Raw genomic sequence first — 15,284 nt, forward strand, 5'->3', positions numbered from 1 at the left:
GTTCAGTTCAAATATTTTATGGAAGTAAAACATGCTTATCTTTTAGCCTATTCTCCCATAAAACAAATACAGAAATAAACATAAAATGGTATATGAAACAAATACAATATAAATAAAACTGCAAAATAAAACTAAATCAACACAAATACAATACTCAGACATATACATGATCTGTCTGACTGTTTGTTGCTCATCTTCAATGTAGATTTTGTGACCATTATGGGACAGATTGCATATCCTTTATTATAAAGTGCCTATTCTCCTCTCACTCCAATTACGTAAAAAAGAGATGGTCATATGCATTGAAAGCTGTAAACAATTACTTGCATTGAGTGGAGAGAACACATCTTAAAATCCTTTGACAACTATTTTTCTTATTTTTCTTACTGAATTAAATGCACTTGCAAAGAACCATAATAACTAGTGAAAGGTTGCTAGATCTTGTATGATACCAAAACATGAGCTGATTGCTTTTAAATACTCTTAAAATAAAACAAGTAGCCCACATAAAAAATAAAATGTAGCCTTTGCTCTATTGACATAGCAGGACTAATTTACAAAGCCATATGTGAGTTATCAACTCAAATACCATTAAAAGCTAGCACCCTGGGTGAGTGCTGTGAAAAATTATCCCACCGCATTTTGGTTTGTCTCTTCATAGTCAGAGGCACAGACTTAAATTTTCCTATAAACATTCTGGCATGCAAGTCTAGACCTTTCATTCAGACAGTGTGTGTCAGAACTGTGTGATAGATAATTTATAATAGCACTTTGCCTTGTGATTATTTTCGAAAAGCAAAATCCTATTTTTAATACTGAGAAGCTAGTAGAGATGCAGCTGAAGTTCTACATAATCAACTCCAGGTTTTTGGTATAGGCATCTGGAACAATTCATAGGTCAATCCAACCTTAGTCCTAACTTCTCCCACCACTTAAAGAGACAATAGTGTCCCCAGAATTACCCCCCAGAAACACCCCCACATTCCACTAGTAGACAGTCTTTATCATTTTATTCAATTTCTGACCATGAAAGGTAGGAAAGCCGCCTCCCCTCAGACCATTCCCAATGCTAATCTTTAAAAAAACCAAAAGGAAACTCTTAAGAGATAGCAAAACCATCTTCTCTTCAATGGTCCTGCGCACAACCAGTTTGCAGAGTAGGTTATTCCCAGGACTGCTTGCAAAGATTTATCCCCTGCAGTGCTGGCTATGTGCTTAGTCATTGGTAATAAAGCACATTTACCAGGATTAAAAACATAAACTAAATGTGATGTTAGAATGAATGTTTTTCAGAGGAACAGAACAATGGACCTAATACCTCAAATCTCTGATTGCTGACTTTCTTTCCCTTTTTATTCCAGACAATTTTAGGTCTTGGGTCTCCTGTAGCTTGGCAGATGAATGATGCGACTCCTCCAGAGACCCCTGTCTGATCAACGGGAGTTCTTGTAAACTTTGGCGGTGCTAAAACAAGAAAATAAGTAACAAAATAAATCTAAGCAGTAGACATAAAAAAGCATGTCAAGCTGTCAAAATGAAAATAAAAAAGGAGGAAATACTTTGTTTCTCTAGGAATTGTATTCACCTGAAAGAAAAGGCTTTTAAAAAAAACCTTAAAAGGTCAGGGGAGCACTTAGAGATTTGACTAGTAAAATGTGTATTAACACAGAAATCTAACACCATCAGAATAGGAAGACCATGCATTAATTTTTATCACCATTATAAATAAAAATCTAATTTGTCCTCTGTTGCAAAATGAGCTCATCAATCAAATGGAATAAAATCATGGTTCATGGCTTAATGTTACTATCAGGGGATGTCATGAAAGCAAGTTTTCCACCTCTGAGCCATTAAAATCAGTGACATTTAGGACAGAAACATTTGGAAAAGTTTGAGGAGATCGGTATAAATGCCTACAGATTAAAAATCTAGATCACAGAGGAGAAAGGACAATTGTAGGAAAGAAACTAATGCTTGCCCACAGTTCAAAAGACACCACATTTATAAATCCTGGCCTCTCTCCCAAATTGTGCCACAATTTGTTGAAGGAACAAGGAAAAGAAGATACTGTATCTGCAGAGACATGATGACAAGAAAGACGAGAGAGTGGGAGAAAGGAGAAATGAAAAGATAAAAGGAAACATGAAAGGAAAGGAAAGGAAAGTAGGGATTTTCACAAATTATTTTCTTTCCTTCTGTCCAAGAAGAATAACATTCTTTGTGTTTATGTAGTATAACCTTGATGATGAGAATCCTGGTTAACCGAAACCCTTGGTTATACCAAGACCAGATATGACCCTGATGTGTGAAATCTGACCAGTGCATGCAGATGCATATGCTGCAGAATCCTTGAGTACAGCTGCTGCATTCTCTTGCATAGCGAGCCAGTCTTCCCCATATATCTCCCCCATATATCTATTATATTTGAGAGAGCTAACTTAAAGTTAGTGATTCAAGATCAGTGATGTGCAGATATCCAGGGTTTCCACTGTATCATTTTCCTTTATTTTGAACTGGTATATAAAGGAATTATATGGAGGTTACTGTGTTTATCTTGAAGTGGAGTGGAAATAGGTTTTGGAATGTGTGGCCTGGATTTAATCAACAATACGGATTTATCTCAAGTCCTGTGCACCTCTTCTGGCCCATCATTTTTTTTTTCACTTTTCCTTTCCCCCTTTTCTTTCATCATCTCTCTCTTCTCTCGGTTATTCTCCTTTGTTCTCTTCCTTTTTCTTTTCTAGCCCTCCCCGGCATGGCTTCTCCTTTGTACTGTTTTTTTTTTTTAATTTGCTACTTCTCACATATAACTTCTAACCTTATGCTCTGCTGAATTGGCCTTTCCAAAGGAAGTGTTTCTTATCAAACAGTTATCAGCAAAAACCAGGAGACTATAAACAAGTATCAGTAACCATGGTGGGAAAAATGTTAAAATCAGTGGAAAATGATGAATTTTGTTCAAAATCTTCATTAATGATCTGGATGTTGGGATGGATTGCACTCTCAGCAAGTTTGCAGATGACACTAAACTGATGGGGGGGGGGGGAGAGGTAGATATGCTGGAGACTAGGGATAGGATACAGAGTGACCTAGACAAATTGAAGGATTGAGCCAAAAGAAATCTGATGAGGTTCAACAAGGGCAAGTGCAGAGTCCTGCACCTAGGATGGAAGAATCCCATGCACTGCTACAGGCTGGGGACCGACTGGCTAAGCAGCAGTTCTGCAGAAAAGGACCTGGGGATTACAGTGGATGAGAAGCTGGATATGAGTCAACAATGTGCCCTTGTTGTCAAGAAGGCTAGTGGCATATTGGGCTGTATTAGTAAGAGCATTGCCAGCAGATTGAGGGAAGTGATTATTCCCCTCTATTCGGCACTGGTGAGGCCACATCTGGAGTACTGCATCCAGTTTTGGGCCCCCCAACTACAGAAAGGATGTGGACAAATTGTAGAGAGTCCAACGGAGAGCAACACGAATTATTAGTGGGGTGGGGCACATGATTTGTGAGGAGAGGCTGAGGGAACTGGGGTTATTTAGTCTGCAGCAGAGAAGAGTGAGGGGGCAATTTGATAGCAGCCTTCAACTACCTGAAGTGGGGTTCCAAAGAGGATGGAGCTAGGCTGTTATCAGTGGTGGCAGATGACAGAACAAGGAGCAATGGTATCAAGTTGCAGTGGGGAAGGTCTAGGTTGCATATTAGGAAAAACTATTTCACTAGGAGGGTGGTGAAGCACTGGAATGAGTTACCTAGGGAGGTGGTGGAATCTCCATCCTTAGGGGTTTTTAAGGCCTGGCTTGACAAAGCCCTGGCTGGGATGATTTAGTTGGGATTGGTCCTGCTTTGAGCAGGGGTTGGACTGGATGACCTCCTGAGGTCTCTTCCAACCCTAATTTTCTATGATTCTACGTGAAATGAATAAAAAGGGGGACACAATAGGAGGCTACTGTGACGTTGCACTCCATGTGTTTTATGGAAATATGCTAATGAGCGTGAATATAATGTAACTGGAATATGCTTCATGCAAAAGGTCTCTTGTAAGGTATCATTACAAAGCTTATAATCTACTAAATATGTTCATCCTATTTGTATGCATGTATTGGAGTTAGAAGACTAAGATATAAATTTGTATCACTGATGGAAAGATGTTAAGTGGAAGCCATTAAAGGTTTTTTGGAATCAATCACCTGTAAATGGCTCTGTTTAGTCACAAGAATGGAGGCTGGGGTCTCACAGGACATGTGACCATGTCACCTGATACTGGACTCCATCTTAAACCTGGGGCTTTTCCTTTTAGAAGGAGGGGCGGGGACCCAGAAAGACAAAAGATTCCTGCCTTGTAGCAAAGCTATAAAAGGGGGTGGAACAGAACAAAGGGGGATGAGAAATCCCCAAGTTACCACCGGAGCTGGAACTAACAAGGTCTGTACCAGGGGAAAGGATTGGGCCCAAACTAGGAGAGAGTCTAGTCTGTGAAAGAAGCTTATTGGAACATCTCTGAGGGTGAGATTTACCTGTATTCAGTTTCTTAAATGTATTAGGCTTAGACTTGCGTGCTTTGTTTTATTTTGCTTGATAACTTACTTTGTTCAGTCTGTTATTTCTTGAAACCACTTAAATCCTACTTTTTATTATACTTTATTACACTTAATAAAATCACTTCTGTTTATTAGTAAACCCTGAGTAAGTGATTAATTCCTGGGGGAGCAAACAGCTGGGCATATCTCTCTATCAGTGTTATAGAGAGTGGACAATTTATGATTTTACTCTGTATAAGCTTTATAGAGAGTAAAATGGATTTATTTGGGGTTTGGATCCAACGGGAGCTGGGTGTCTGGGTGCTGAAGACAGGGGCACAGCTGTTTTCAGTTAAGTCTGCAGCTTTGGAGGCATGGTTCAGATCCTGGGTCTGTGTTGCAGCAGGCTTGCACGTCTGGCTCAACAAGACAGGGTTCTAAAGTCCCAAGCCATCAGAGAAAATGTGCTAAAACTACCTCTGAGCCCATCAGGCAACAGTCCCAAGGGGGTCTCTGTGACCGAACCCGTCACAGCTACCATTATAAATGAACTTACTGTACTGTCCTAAATAGCCATATTTAATATAAGAAAATCAAAAATATCCTGAGTATAGCAAGATGAAACATGTATTTTTATGCTATTGTTAAAGTGTTACAAGCAAATTGTGAAAAACTGTTTGCCAACAATGAGACGAAAATAGTGCTGCAGAGAAATTCCCACATTTTTAATAGCTGTGACAGGCAAAATATGCATTGCTATCGTTTCAATTACAATTTAAGTTGACTTGATCACATAATGTTCCACAATTATTTTATGCTTCCATCAAGGTTTTGTTTCATTTCATTAAAAAAAAGGAGTCTTAGGATTCACAACCAGAGTAGTTGTTTTAGGATATAGCAAAACCATGTTACAGTTAGTGTTACCTGTAGCGATGGAAAGTGGCAGCAGAGTTTAGTTGACGTAATTAGCCTATATAAGCAAGCAGCTTCTCAGAATGCTCTGGGAACCTTGACCTGTTCACTGAATTAATTCTGTCTACTGAAGTTCTACATGCTTGAAAAACAAGTGCACTAGTGAGTCTAGAACTAACAAAGTAAAGAGCATGTCACTGTCCCTACAGGAATCCAACCACTATAGTGAAAAGTCTATCGCAAAACAAAACCTGGAGTCATGAATAGCCAAAGAAATAACAGGAAAGAAATGGGAAAATCCTGAGCCTGAGATACAAACTTTACGCCTGGATCTCAAGAGAGAGAACAATTAAGTCTGATAGAAAGCATCTGGCTTCAACAGATCCTGGTAGTTTTGGACCCTTTTCTATGTACGTATTAACCTTCCACTCTGATATGTAAAAAGATTGGGCCTGAAATGCTCATATTCCATTACACAAGCTGTGATTTTCTGTTATCAAGATAAAGTTGAAATATTACCGTGCTCCTTTTATTCTTTTTGACATTGTTAATTCAACGAAACACCCTGCAAAACACTTGAAAGAAAAATGCTGTGTGGGTGAATCCTTTGATTTAGGCTACTTAGGAAATATTTTAACTCAAAACTGTATGAATCCCCACCTGCCTTACACCATATCTTCTACAGATTAGCCCACTGATTTACATCTCACAACAATGAAACAACAAAAAGTATGACTTACTTCCTTAGAGCCATTTAAGAGGTTTGTTTTTCAAGACACAAGCTGTACACTGTAAATCATACCAAGCATTAAGAATGGTGCCTTTTCACTCCCCACAGCCACTAACTTAGTTATCTTGGGGGCAGGATTATACAGAATATTTAAAAAAAAATCTTAAACTAAAAGTACGTTGAACCAATTCTCTAGATGAATAAAATATTCTATTTTAGGGTTTTATAGTGCTGCCCATCAACATACTACATAAGGCAGTACCATGTTTTATTGTTCTGCTGTAAAATGTAGTGGTGAAAAAGGAAGGAGAAATAAAGGGAAATTTCCCCTTATAAAAATGCAGAGCCAAATTCTCTCCTGGTGTAAATTAGTACAACTCCATTGAAGGCAATGGGGCTTGTTGCACCTATTTATACAAGAAAATAATTTGGCCACCCATTTTAAAAATTACTTGAAGTCTTTATTTCCAATACTGTGCAAACTGCACCACTGCTTAAGGAATATTCTGCCCTGAAACTGTAAAGCTAACACTTTCTTATACAGAGATATGAGTGCTGACTGTAGAGACAAAAATAAGGAGGAGGGGTGGGTCTTTGAGGGAAGAGGTGGAGCAGGGCCTCAAGGGAAGAGGCAGAACAGGAGTGGGGTCTTGGGGGGAAGAGGAGGAACAGGAGGGGTCCAGTTGTCAGCAATTAGAAAGTTGGCAACCCTAAGCCCAGGCTGCTGACAGTGAGCAAGCTAGATTCTATTCCCTCTTGTGTAACATCAGCAGAATTGTTTACTAAGTTCCATACAGCTACACCTGTGCAATTCTACTGAAGGCAACGAGTTTGCAGAAACATAACTGTGGGCTTAGTTTGGTCTTCAGAACTTACAGTGTTGATTCACAAGAAGTGGGCTAAATTGTCAGCTTCAGGCTCTCCAACTGCAAAAGGAGAATAATACTTCCCTGTTTTATAGAAGTGTGAGGATAAATTCATTAATATCTGTGAGGCATTCAGCCAGCTGGCTGGACAGATACACAAATATCATGATGTCTACCCATCAACCCATCCATGAATGTACTCATCTAGTTATTTATAAAGTGCCTATCACCAAGGTAAAATTATTTTAGATCACCCCCAGACAGGAAAAAAAAAGTTGTGCTTGTTACCTTTACTTTTATGGAGGTTGTAAATTAAAGTTTGATACAAATGATCTCTGCATTAAATGTTGTCAATATCCTGACTTTGATTCCATCCTAAATTGCTCGGCTCTGATGGCAAATACAATTAGGACCCTACACACACAATTCTGCTTATTAACATGAGGACAATGTCAACTGCAAACTGACAATTATTTTTAACCTTCCTTATGTGATGCTCTCCTCGGGGAACCCAGAACCGTAAGCCCCTGTGTTACCTCTCTTGCCTCAGCAAGAGAGAGCTTTGCAGTAGGTAAGGTTGTGAAATAGCTCCCTACCGCACCAGTCTGTTCGCTTCACCAGTGGACTCCTTGAGACTCCCAGTCTTAACCTTGGCTGGCAAGTAATAATCAGTGAACCACAGTTCTTGAGTTCCCCAGGGATGTCTCTCTGCAATGCCCAATGCCTCTCACTGGGCACTCACAGAAAGTATTATGCTTGCTGCCTCCAAAGACACAGTGCCCACCCCAGTCTGTTACTTTAGCCCAGGTTCCACATGTTACTTTACTGTTCGGCACTGAGATGGTTTTATAACAAAACAAGAAAAAGTTTATTAATAAGAACACAGGTTTAAGTGATACCAGGCAAGAATAAGACACACAGAAAAGGGTTATAAACAAAACAAAAATAACATGCTTTTTAGTGCCTAAAACTTAATTCTAGCAAGCTATGTTTATGCCTAAAACAATTTCTCTCTCATGTCAAGCTACCACCATCCCCAATCTTCCAGGCAAGGGGATCCAACTTTCACAAAATCAGAAGGCACTGTCCCCTTTGCCCTCTAACCTCTAGATAACTCAGGGGTTCTGTCCTCTGATTTTTATAGTCCAGCAAACCTTTGAAATGTATTCTTTTGAAGTCTGTCCCCAGCTAAAATTCTCCCATGCTGTTTGCTTCTTCCTGTTCATTTCCCATCCCTCTGTTGACCCATATGTAAAAGTAACTTCCATAGTCTTTGTCATCACCTTGCTCGATTTACATTGGAGCCACAGGCAAAGAGGCAAAACAACAGTCTCTTGTCTAGGACAAGATTTGTCTAAAATTGCTTATCAAGTCTGCCCCCAAAACATATTTTAGGAACATGTTTCCAGCACACATACATAACTCTTCACATACCATCCGTACGTACATCATGCAATGATATTCATGACCAGCGTGCCATCTGTTTTTATGATCCCTTAGTCAATACAATAATATTGTATACAAATCAGTCAATTCAACTGCTTATTCTTTGGGGTTCATACTCCCTGTTCTCGCCACGGGGTGTTTGGACCCTGAGTGTCACACCTTGGCAACTGCAGTCCAGAGTCCAACAAAAACTCTCTTGGCACAGCTCATTAACACTTGAAACTTCCAATGCAATGAATTCCACCAAAGGAAAAAAAATGCAAGCAGTTATCAGCTACCACCTTACAGTTTATTTCAGCATTTTTCTACTTACTGGCCAGCTTAAATATTCCAACAAAACTACAATTAAGAAAACAAAAAGCTAAATGCAAAGTATAGAATAAATCGATAGACTAAATCAGTGCCTCATTTGTCTAACTGAAATTGAAAATTGCATTTGTGGACATCATAGAAATATGCAATGTTGCCTACTGAACCCATGCCCATAACTAACTTATTTTATTTTAGCTATTTAGCAATACTTTAAAAAAATAAGGATTTAAAATCATAAACTGTTTATATAGAATGTGTTGTGTTTTATTAAAGAGTGGTGATACAGAATCCTTCTGTAATCTAGAGCTATATAAATGAAAATTAAAAGCTTTGAAACATTTAAGAAGAGATACTTCTAATGTGCAAATATAACACAAATGGTGAATCAGTGTTGTGAAATGTAGCTGACACCATTCTTTACAGTAGGCCAGGCCCTTCAGTGAAATGTGGGTCTATGTGCTCAGTTCTCTTGTGACACTGATGTTACAGTCCTAAGCACATCTGTATACACACACATGTATACAAAATATTTTTATGAACTTGATGAAACCATGTTATGGGTTTAATGAAACCCGACTAAGACTGATAGGTATGAACTCATTCTTCAATTAACAAAACTGGAAGCATAATCCCTCACCTAAAACAAAAGATGTATGTGAACCTGTCCAGGAACTTTTGGCTGAGTATTGCTGGAGGGGGGGGAAAGGGGGAAGAGGAGTTGGGGGTTAAGGGAAACAAAGAACACACAGAAACTGAGGACAAGGAGAGGGAGAGGGAGAGGCAAGAAAGCCAAAAAGTAGCCAGTGAGCACAGTGTGACTCTGGAAAAAAGCTAGAGAGAGAGCTTTTGGTTCTGGTGTTGGCTCAAGAGGCTTAGAGGCTGTAAACTAAAGAAATCACTCTTTTTGTTCTTTGTTCCTTCTGAGTTCAGAGATACAGGATTTTCTACACAACTGGTTCGTAAAGAAGACAGCATCAAAGAAAATATCAGACTCCATCAGTTTCTACTTCCAAGTGGAATATTCCCCAGGGCTCCAAACTCTGACTAGTTGCTTGGGTGGAAAAGTGGCAGCAATATTCTCTCCTTCTCCCTTCCATGATGTCATGCTCCTTGGAAGCTTTGCCAAAGTTATAAACAGAATAATCCTAATATGGTTTACTGTGCTGTCCGATAGTGAGTGCATGAGGATGCAAGTATTACAGCTCCCACAGCATTCAGGGAAACTCTTCACCTAAAGACAGGTTTCAGAGTAGCAGCCATGTTAGTCTGTATTCGCAAAAAGAAAAGGAGTACTTGTGGCACATTAAAGACTAACCAATTTATTTGAGCATAAGCTTTCGTGAGCTACAGCTCATTTCATTGGATGCATCTGATGAAGTGAGCTGTAGCTCACGAAAGCTTATGCTCAAATAAATTGGTTAGTCTCTAAGGTGCCACTAGTACTCCTTTTCTCTTCACCTAAACGTTATGATAATTGGTCATTGTTATACAGTATTTGGTAATCCTGGAGGAAACCTGGCTGACTGCAATGTAAATTTTCTCTGCAGAGCTGTTCTAACAATTCACACAAGGGTGCACAATGGAAATGTGTATTTGTTTTGCTTTAATAGTTATTTTAGGAAAAAATGAAGTTTGCCATAACTATTGTTACTCTACAAAATTTAATTTGCATCACTTTTTCTGTTTTATAAAATAAGATGATAATAATAAAGCATTGTCTGTGTCTGAGTGTTAAAACTCAGATTATAGACTTGAGAACTTTCAAGAACTGACAATTTTTCCCTGCTTCCCAGGTAAAGTCAGTTTGCTTGGCAAGTTTCCAAGTGGACTTCATGGAGTGTTCTTCTTTCTCCCTTCCACAGATATAGAAGGCTTTGCTTGGTGATATATACATTTGTATATTATTATTATTTGTCCTTCAAGTTCCAAGATGACCATGACATCACTGGTTGGTTTGGTTTCTGTGAACATGTGAGTGGCTGCTGAGGCCAATGGAGAGGCAGTCACTGGTCTAACTGTTGATAGATTTGAAGGTGAGGACTTATGCCATTAACAGAAGCAGTGTAGAAGCTGATGGACGGAATGGAGCAAATCTATGCATAACAGAGTTATGGCGGCCAAGGTTCTTATGGACCAAATACAAGGTGAATGTAGTACATAGTGTATTTTCATTGACACTGCAATGGCTCCTTTTGCTTTGATTTTATCTCTCAATTACTTTGGCACACAAAACATATCCCTGAATTTTATACACTGGACACCACACAATGCTAAATAATGAGACGAAACTCATTAGACCAGAGCCTCAGCTATAGTAAACTGGCATCGTTCCACAAGAGACGTACATTGCTTTACACCAGCTGAGGCTCTAGCCCATTGTCTATAGTACACATGGGACATCATACATTGCATAGTGTGATACACATTTTTTAAAAATATTTACACAGGGCTAGGTCAAAGTCTAGGCTCTGGGTTCCAGGACCAGGAACCACATGTGGAAGGCAGAACCTCAGCTTTGTTTTGCATATTTATATGGTTGCAAAGAAAGAGCTTGAAAATGGGACACTGCCACTTGAAATGGGGACTGGACTATGGTAAAAGTCAGGGCCATACAGGTGGTGTTGGGCGGGGAGGGGGGTGGGGGGTATTTTGTGGCATAAACAGGTGCCAGATTGCATTAATCCAGCCCTGTATGTAAACTTTAGTATGTTTCTGAAATCTGGAATAATTTTGACTCTTCGGTGTCCAGAATCAGAATTTCCCTACATCATACATACTACATTAAGCCTAAGCAAAAACATCAGTTAGGGGTTAATAAAAAAGCAAAAATATCAGCAAAAACATTGAGATGCTCAGGTGTTCCCTTACAACTGGCCCATATATTGGTAAATTTATACCTCTGATGGAAGCTCCTGAAATATACAATATATTTTTGTTGTAAAGACTTATTTTATAGCCATGAAAGCTGTAAGTTTATACACTCACAGCTGTTCTCATAGAATATTTGACACTCAGAAATGCAACCTTATCACAAAATAAACAATCCAGTCTGGCAGGTGTCCACAGGGTTATAAAACTTTTCTGAATGGTGGACACAGTTACTAAGAATCATAGTCACTTGGTGTAAAGCCTCTATATATTATTGGTTTAGCAACATCAAGTTTCAGCAGGGCATCTGACTGGTCCTAACTCTTTCTTAGTCATAATCTGTGAAACCATTCTTCTCATTCCATGTTATACAGTCAGACATTCCTAAGGAAAACATGTACCCAGGAATACTATTTATTCATTCAGCATCCGCTATATATCTTTCACTTAGCCCTATGGACTTACTGAGGAACCATCTATACATTAAAAATACACAGGCAGTAAACCAGTTTACATTCAATAGTGGTAAAGGCTCTTCTGCAGAAAAAGTATGAAGAATAGATCCATATTACATGTAATCTCCTACTGTTGTCTGTTGAGATGAATTGCAAATGATGCAAGATAAGAGTTAATATATTATTAAGTATATGCATGATATCTGACAAAAAAGCTCCTTGTGCCCCTCATTTCCTTTCTTTAACAGAATTTTCAAAGCAGACTCATTTGTAGCATCACTGCTAATTTACTCATTAATCATAGTTTATTACATCAGTTACGCTGATCATCATTATAAGCAATTATTTCTCCTTAATTCTAACCTGTGCTTACAATGTACCTGCAAATTAACTTATGCAGGAAAGTTAATTAGCTTTTTTTACTTCTAAAAGAGCAAGCAAGTAGGTACTATTTCATAAAATCTTCATAAAAATTCCAAAACAATGCACCTATTAGTATGTTTCTGTGGGCTATACCCTGTCACTCTTAAAATCCTGAGGCTTCACTACCACTCAGGTGAAATACAGAATACAGCAACATTCTCAGGTCAATCCATCCATCAGCATATCTACCAACTCACCTAACTACTTACCCAGCTTCGTACAGGGCCCTTTCACTGCTGTAGCCGAGTATCTATGCTATTTTATGAATACGTAATAGAATTAAAATTATTGGTTCAGATCTTTAACTTGTGTAAGTCCATCTAGCTCTGTTGACTTCAGTGGAACTTTGCCTATTTATTCCAGCTAAGGACCTGACACATCATATTTAGCTAAATCCTCCGTGATTTGGATATATCAGTTTAGGCCCAGTTGAATCCTCTTTAAAAATCCAGTCCTAAAGTAAACATTAATAAAAAACTGCCTTTGATATTTTTCCCCTACCCTCCCACTCCCCCCAGCCCCACCTTTTCTAGATATAACAACACTGTGGCAATGTTTCACAATATTAAATTATGTCTAGTGAAGAAAATCCATTCCTCTCCTGTTACCCTGTCTTGTGTGAACTAGAAGACTCTCACACTACAGATTTAGAAAACACCTCGAAGAAAAACTGCCACTTCCTGGTGTCTCCCAGAAATTATTCAAACTTTGCCTTGCGCTTCTGTTTAAGCTTCCTGAAATGCACAGCCACAGATTACTTGGCTAACCATGCAGTCTGTTCTTGCTTGGAAACTGAAATGACTCGCTATCTTGGAAGCGAGGCTCCACACTAGAAAAGGTAGGTTACATTTTCAGCTAGTCTAATGTTAAAATAGCAAGTCTCTAATTTGTATCCCTGGGCTGTGTAGACCTTAGTACCAACTCATTTCATTGTGAATTATGCATGCTTTTCCAGACACACATTATCTGAGCCCCAGGGACATGGGAGGAATTCCAAAGCACCACAGACAGCAGTGGACACTTATTTGCCAACTGACATTCCCTCCCCCCCCCCCGCGCACCCCCCCCACTAATTTACAATTTATATTATTAAGTGGGAAAACAAAAAGTTTTCCCACATATAAAGAACCCTTGTGAGCTTTTAATTAACACTATTTACCAATATGTTTATACTTTACGGCGAACTGAACTAAAGAATTCCTTGCTGTGCTTTTTCTATTCAAATTGTTGCAGGCAACATCAGAACAATTTAAGTTGATTCCTTGACAAATTATTAGGACACTTATTTTAGAACCAGTAATTACTGCCCTGGCAGAGTCCTATTGTTCGAAGCAGAAGCTGTGGCTGACAGAGGATCTGTGTAAGCCCCCTCTTTCATTAGAACAAACATGCAGCTTCCCAAGCCACTAGCCTCATCCATGCACACTACAGTCACACTTTCCGCCCCGCCCCTCCCCCGAGGTCACTGCATTGCATGCAGTCTCAAAACCACAGCTACACTCCCCTTACAGCCATGGTGTCAATGTAGGCTTTGTTACTGTAATGTTCTTTTGAAATTCTAATAGTGAAAATGAAATAATAGTTTTAAAAAACCGGACCTGATTCTTTTCTGACTTACACTAGTCTGACTTCTTGATTTCAGTAGAGTAACTCCTAATTTCCACTAATTTAAGACAAGAGAACCAGGACCACTATTTCTAGTATTTTATTAAGTTAAGAACCTGGACATTTTTTTAAATATACATTAATAAGCAACTGTTATTCAGAAAAGATTGAGTGAGGCAAGAGGAAAGTATTCTCTCTCTGCTGCTCTTTCTGTATAAAATGGATACAATGCATATTAAAAGTTTACATCCACACAAACATGTGTGTATGCATACACATGTATAGCTACATACAAAACTTGGTATTATGTATTTGTGTGTGTAATATTTATCTATCTCATATTACATATAAAATCTAGATAGGACTTAATCTACCTGAATTAAAAAGAGGAACTTGTCAATTAATCCAGTGTTAAGCCTTCATCCAGTCGCAAATGAAAACCATAAAGCCTCTTGAATCTAAAAGGTTAGTGACGTGGACCACTTCATCCCTCTAGAATATTACATAACCTTGTCATATTCACTAATTTAATGAAAGGAAATTCTGCTTCAAAGCTCTCCACTGCTCCTTTTTCAAATTTTAATGTCTGCAGACAGCATATGAATTATTCGCTAACTGAGAGCTGAAGCTGCTTTTCAATGTGTAAGGGAAAAGCAGTGGATCTTAAAATGCCAGGCAAGTTGATCTTTTTCAGAGGAGTTTCTCTCGGAGCGGAAAGGGAGAGAAAAAAGAGCCTATAGGGATAGGTTTCAATTAGTGATTGAACATGTCTGGGTTATGCCAAGCCATGAGACAAATGGCCTTCAGTGGTATTGCGGTCTTTTTTTTAAAAAAAAAAAGAAAGAAAGAAAGAAAATACAATAAAAAAGAAAACTAAGGTAACAACCACTGAATGAGGAATCAGTTTATGTTTATCTAAACACAACAAGATGCGTATTTGTTCATTCATATACAGGATGGATTTTTGATTGGAGAGTATGAAAAGAAAATAATTTCTCTATTGCTCTGACTGACTCAAAGAAAACAGAAACTGGCAATTTCTAAACATTTACCGCAATAGATTAAGCTTCGGTGTTGCTGCTCCATAAGGGACCAATGTAATCCAATTCACACAATCCTTGCTCAGGCAAAACTCCATTAAAGCCAATAA

The 15,284-nt window shown here is 38.6% G+C and overlaps 1 protein-coding gene across 1 annotated transcript in view; it reads right to left on the reverse strand.

Moving 5' to 3' along the window:
- PTPRD (protein tyrosine phosphatase receptor type D) overlaps positions 1-15,284 on the reverse strand; it is a 409,661-nt gene that overhangs the window by 312,390 nt on the left and 81,987 nt on the right. Inside the window, exon 2 of the mRNA XM_077816430.1 lies at positions 1,319-1,464. Within this exon, the coding sequence (XP_077672556.1) occupies positions 1,319-1,464 (146 nt within the window). The remainder of the gene's footprint in view (positions 1-1,318; positions 1,465-15,284) is intronic.

Source organism: Eretmochelys imbricata, chromosome 5 (assembly GCF_965152235.1).
Source record: "Eretmochelys imbricata isolate rEreImb1 chromosome 5, rEreImb1.hap1, whole genome shotgun sequence".
Classification (NCBI taxonomy): Eukaryota; Metazoa; Chordata; order Testudines; family Cheloniidae; genus Eretmochelys; species Eretmochelys imbricata.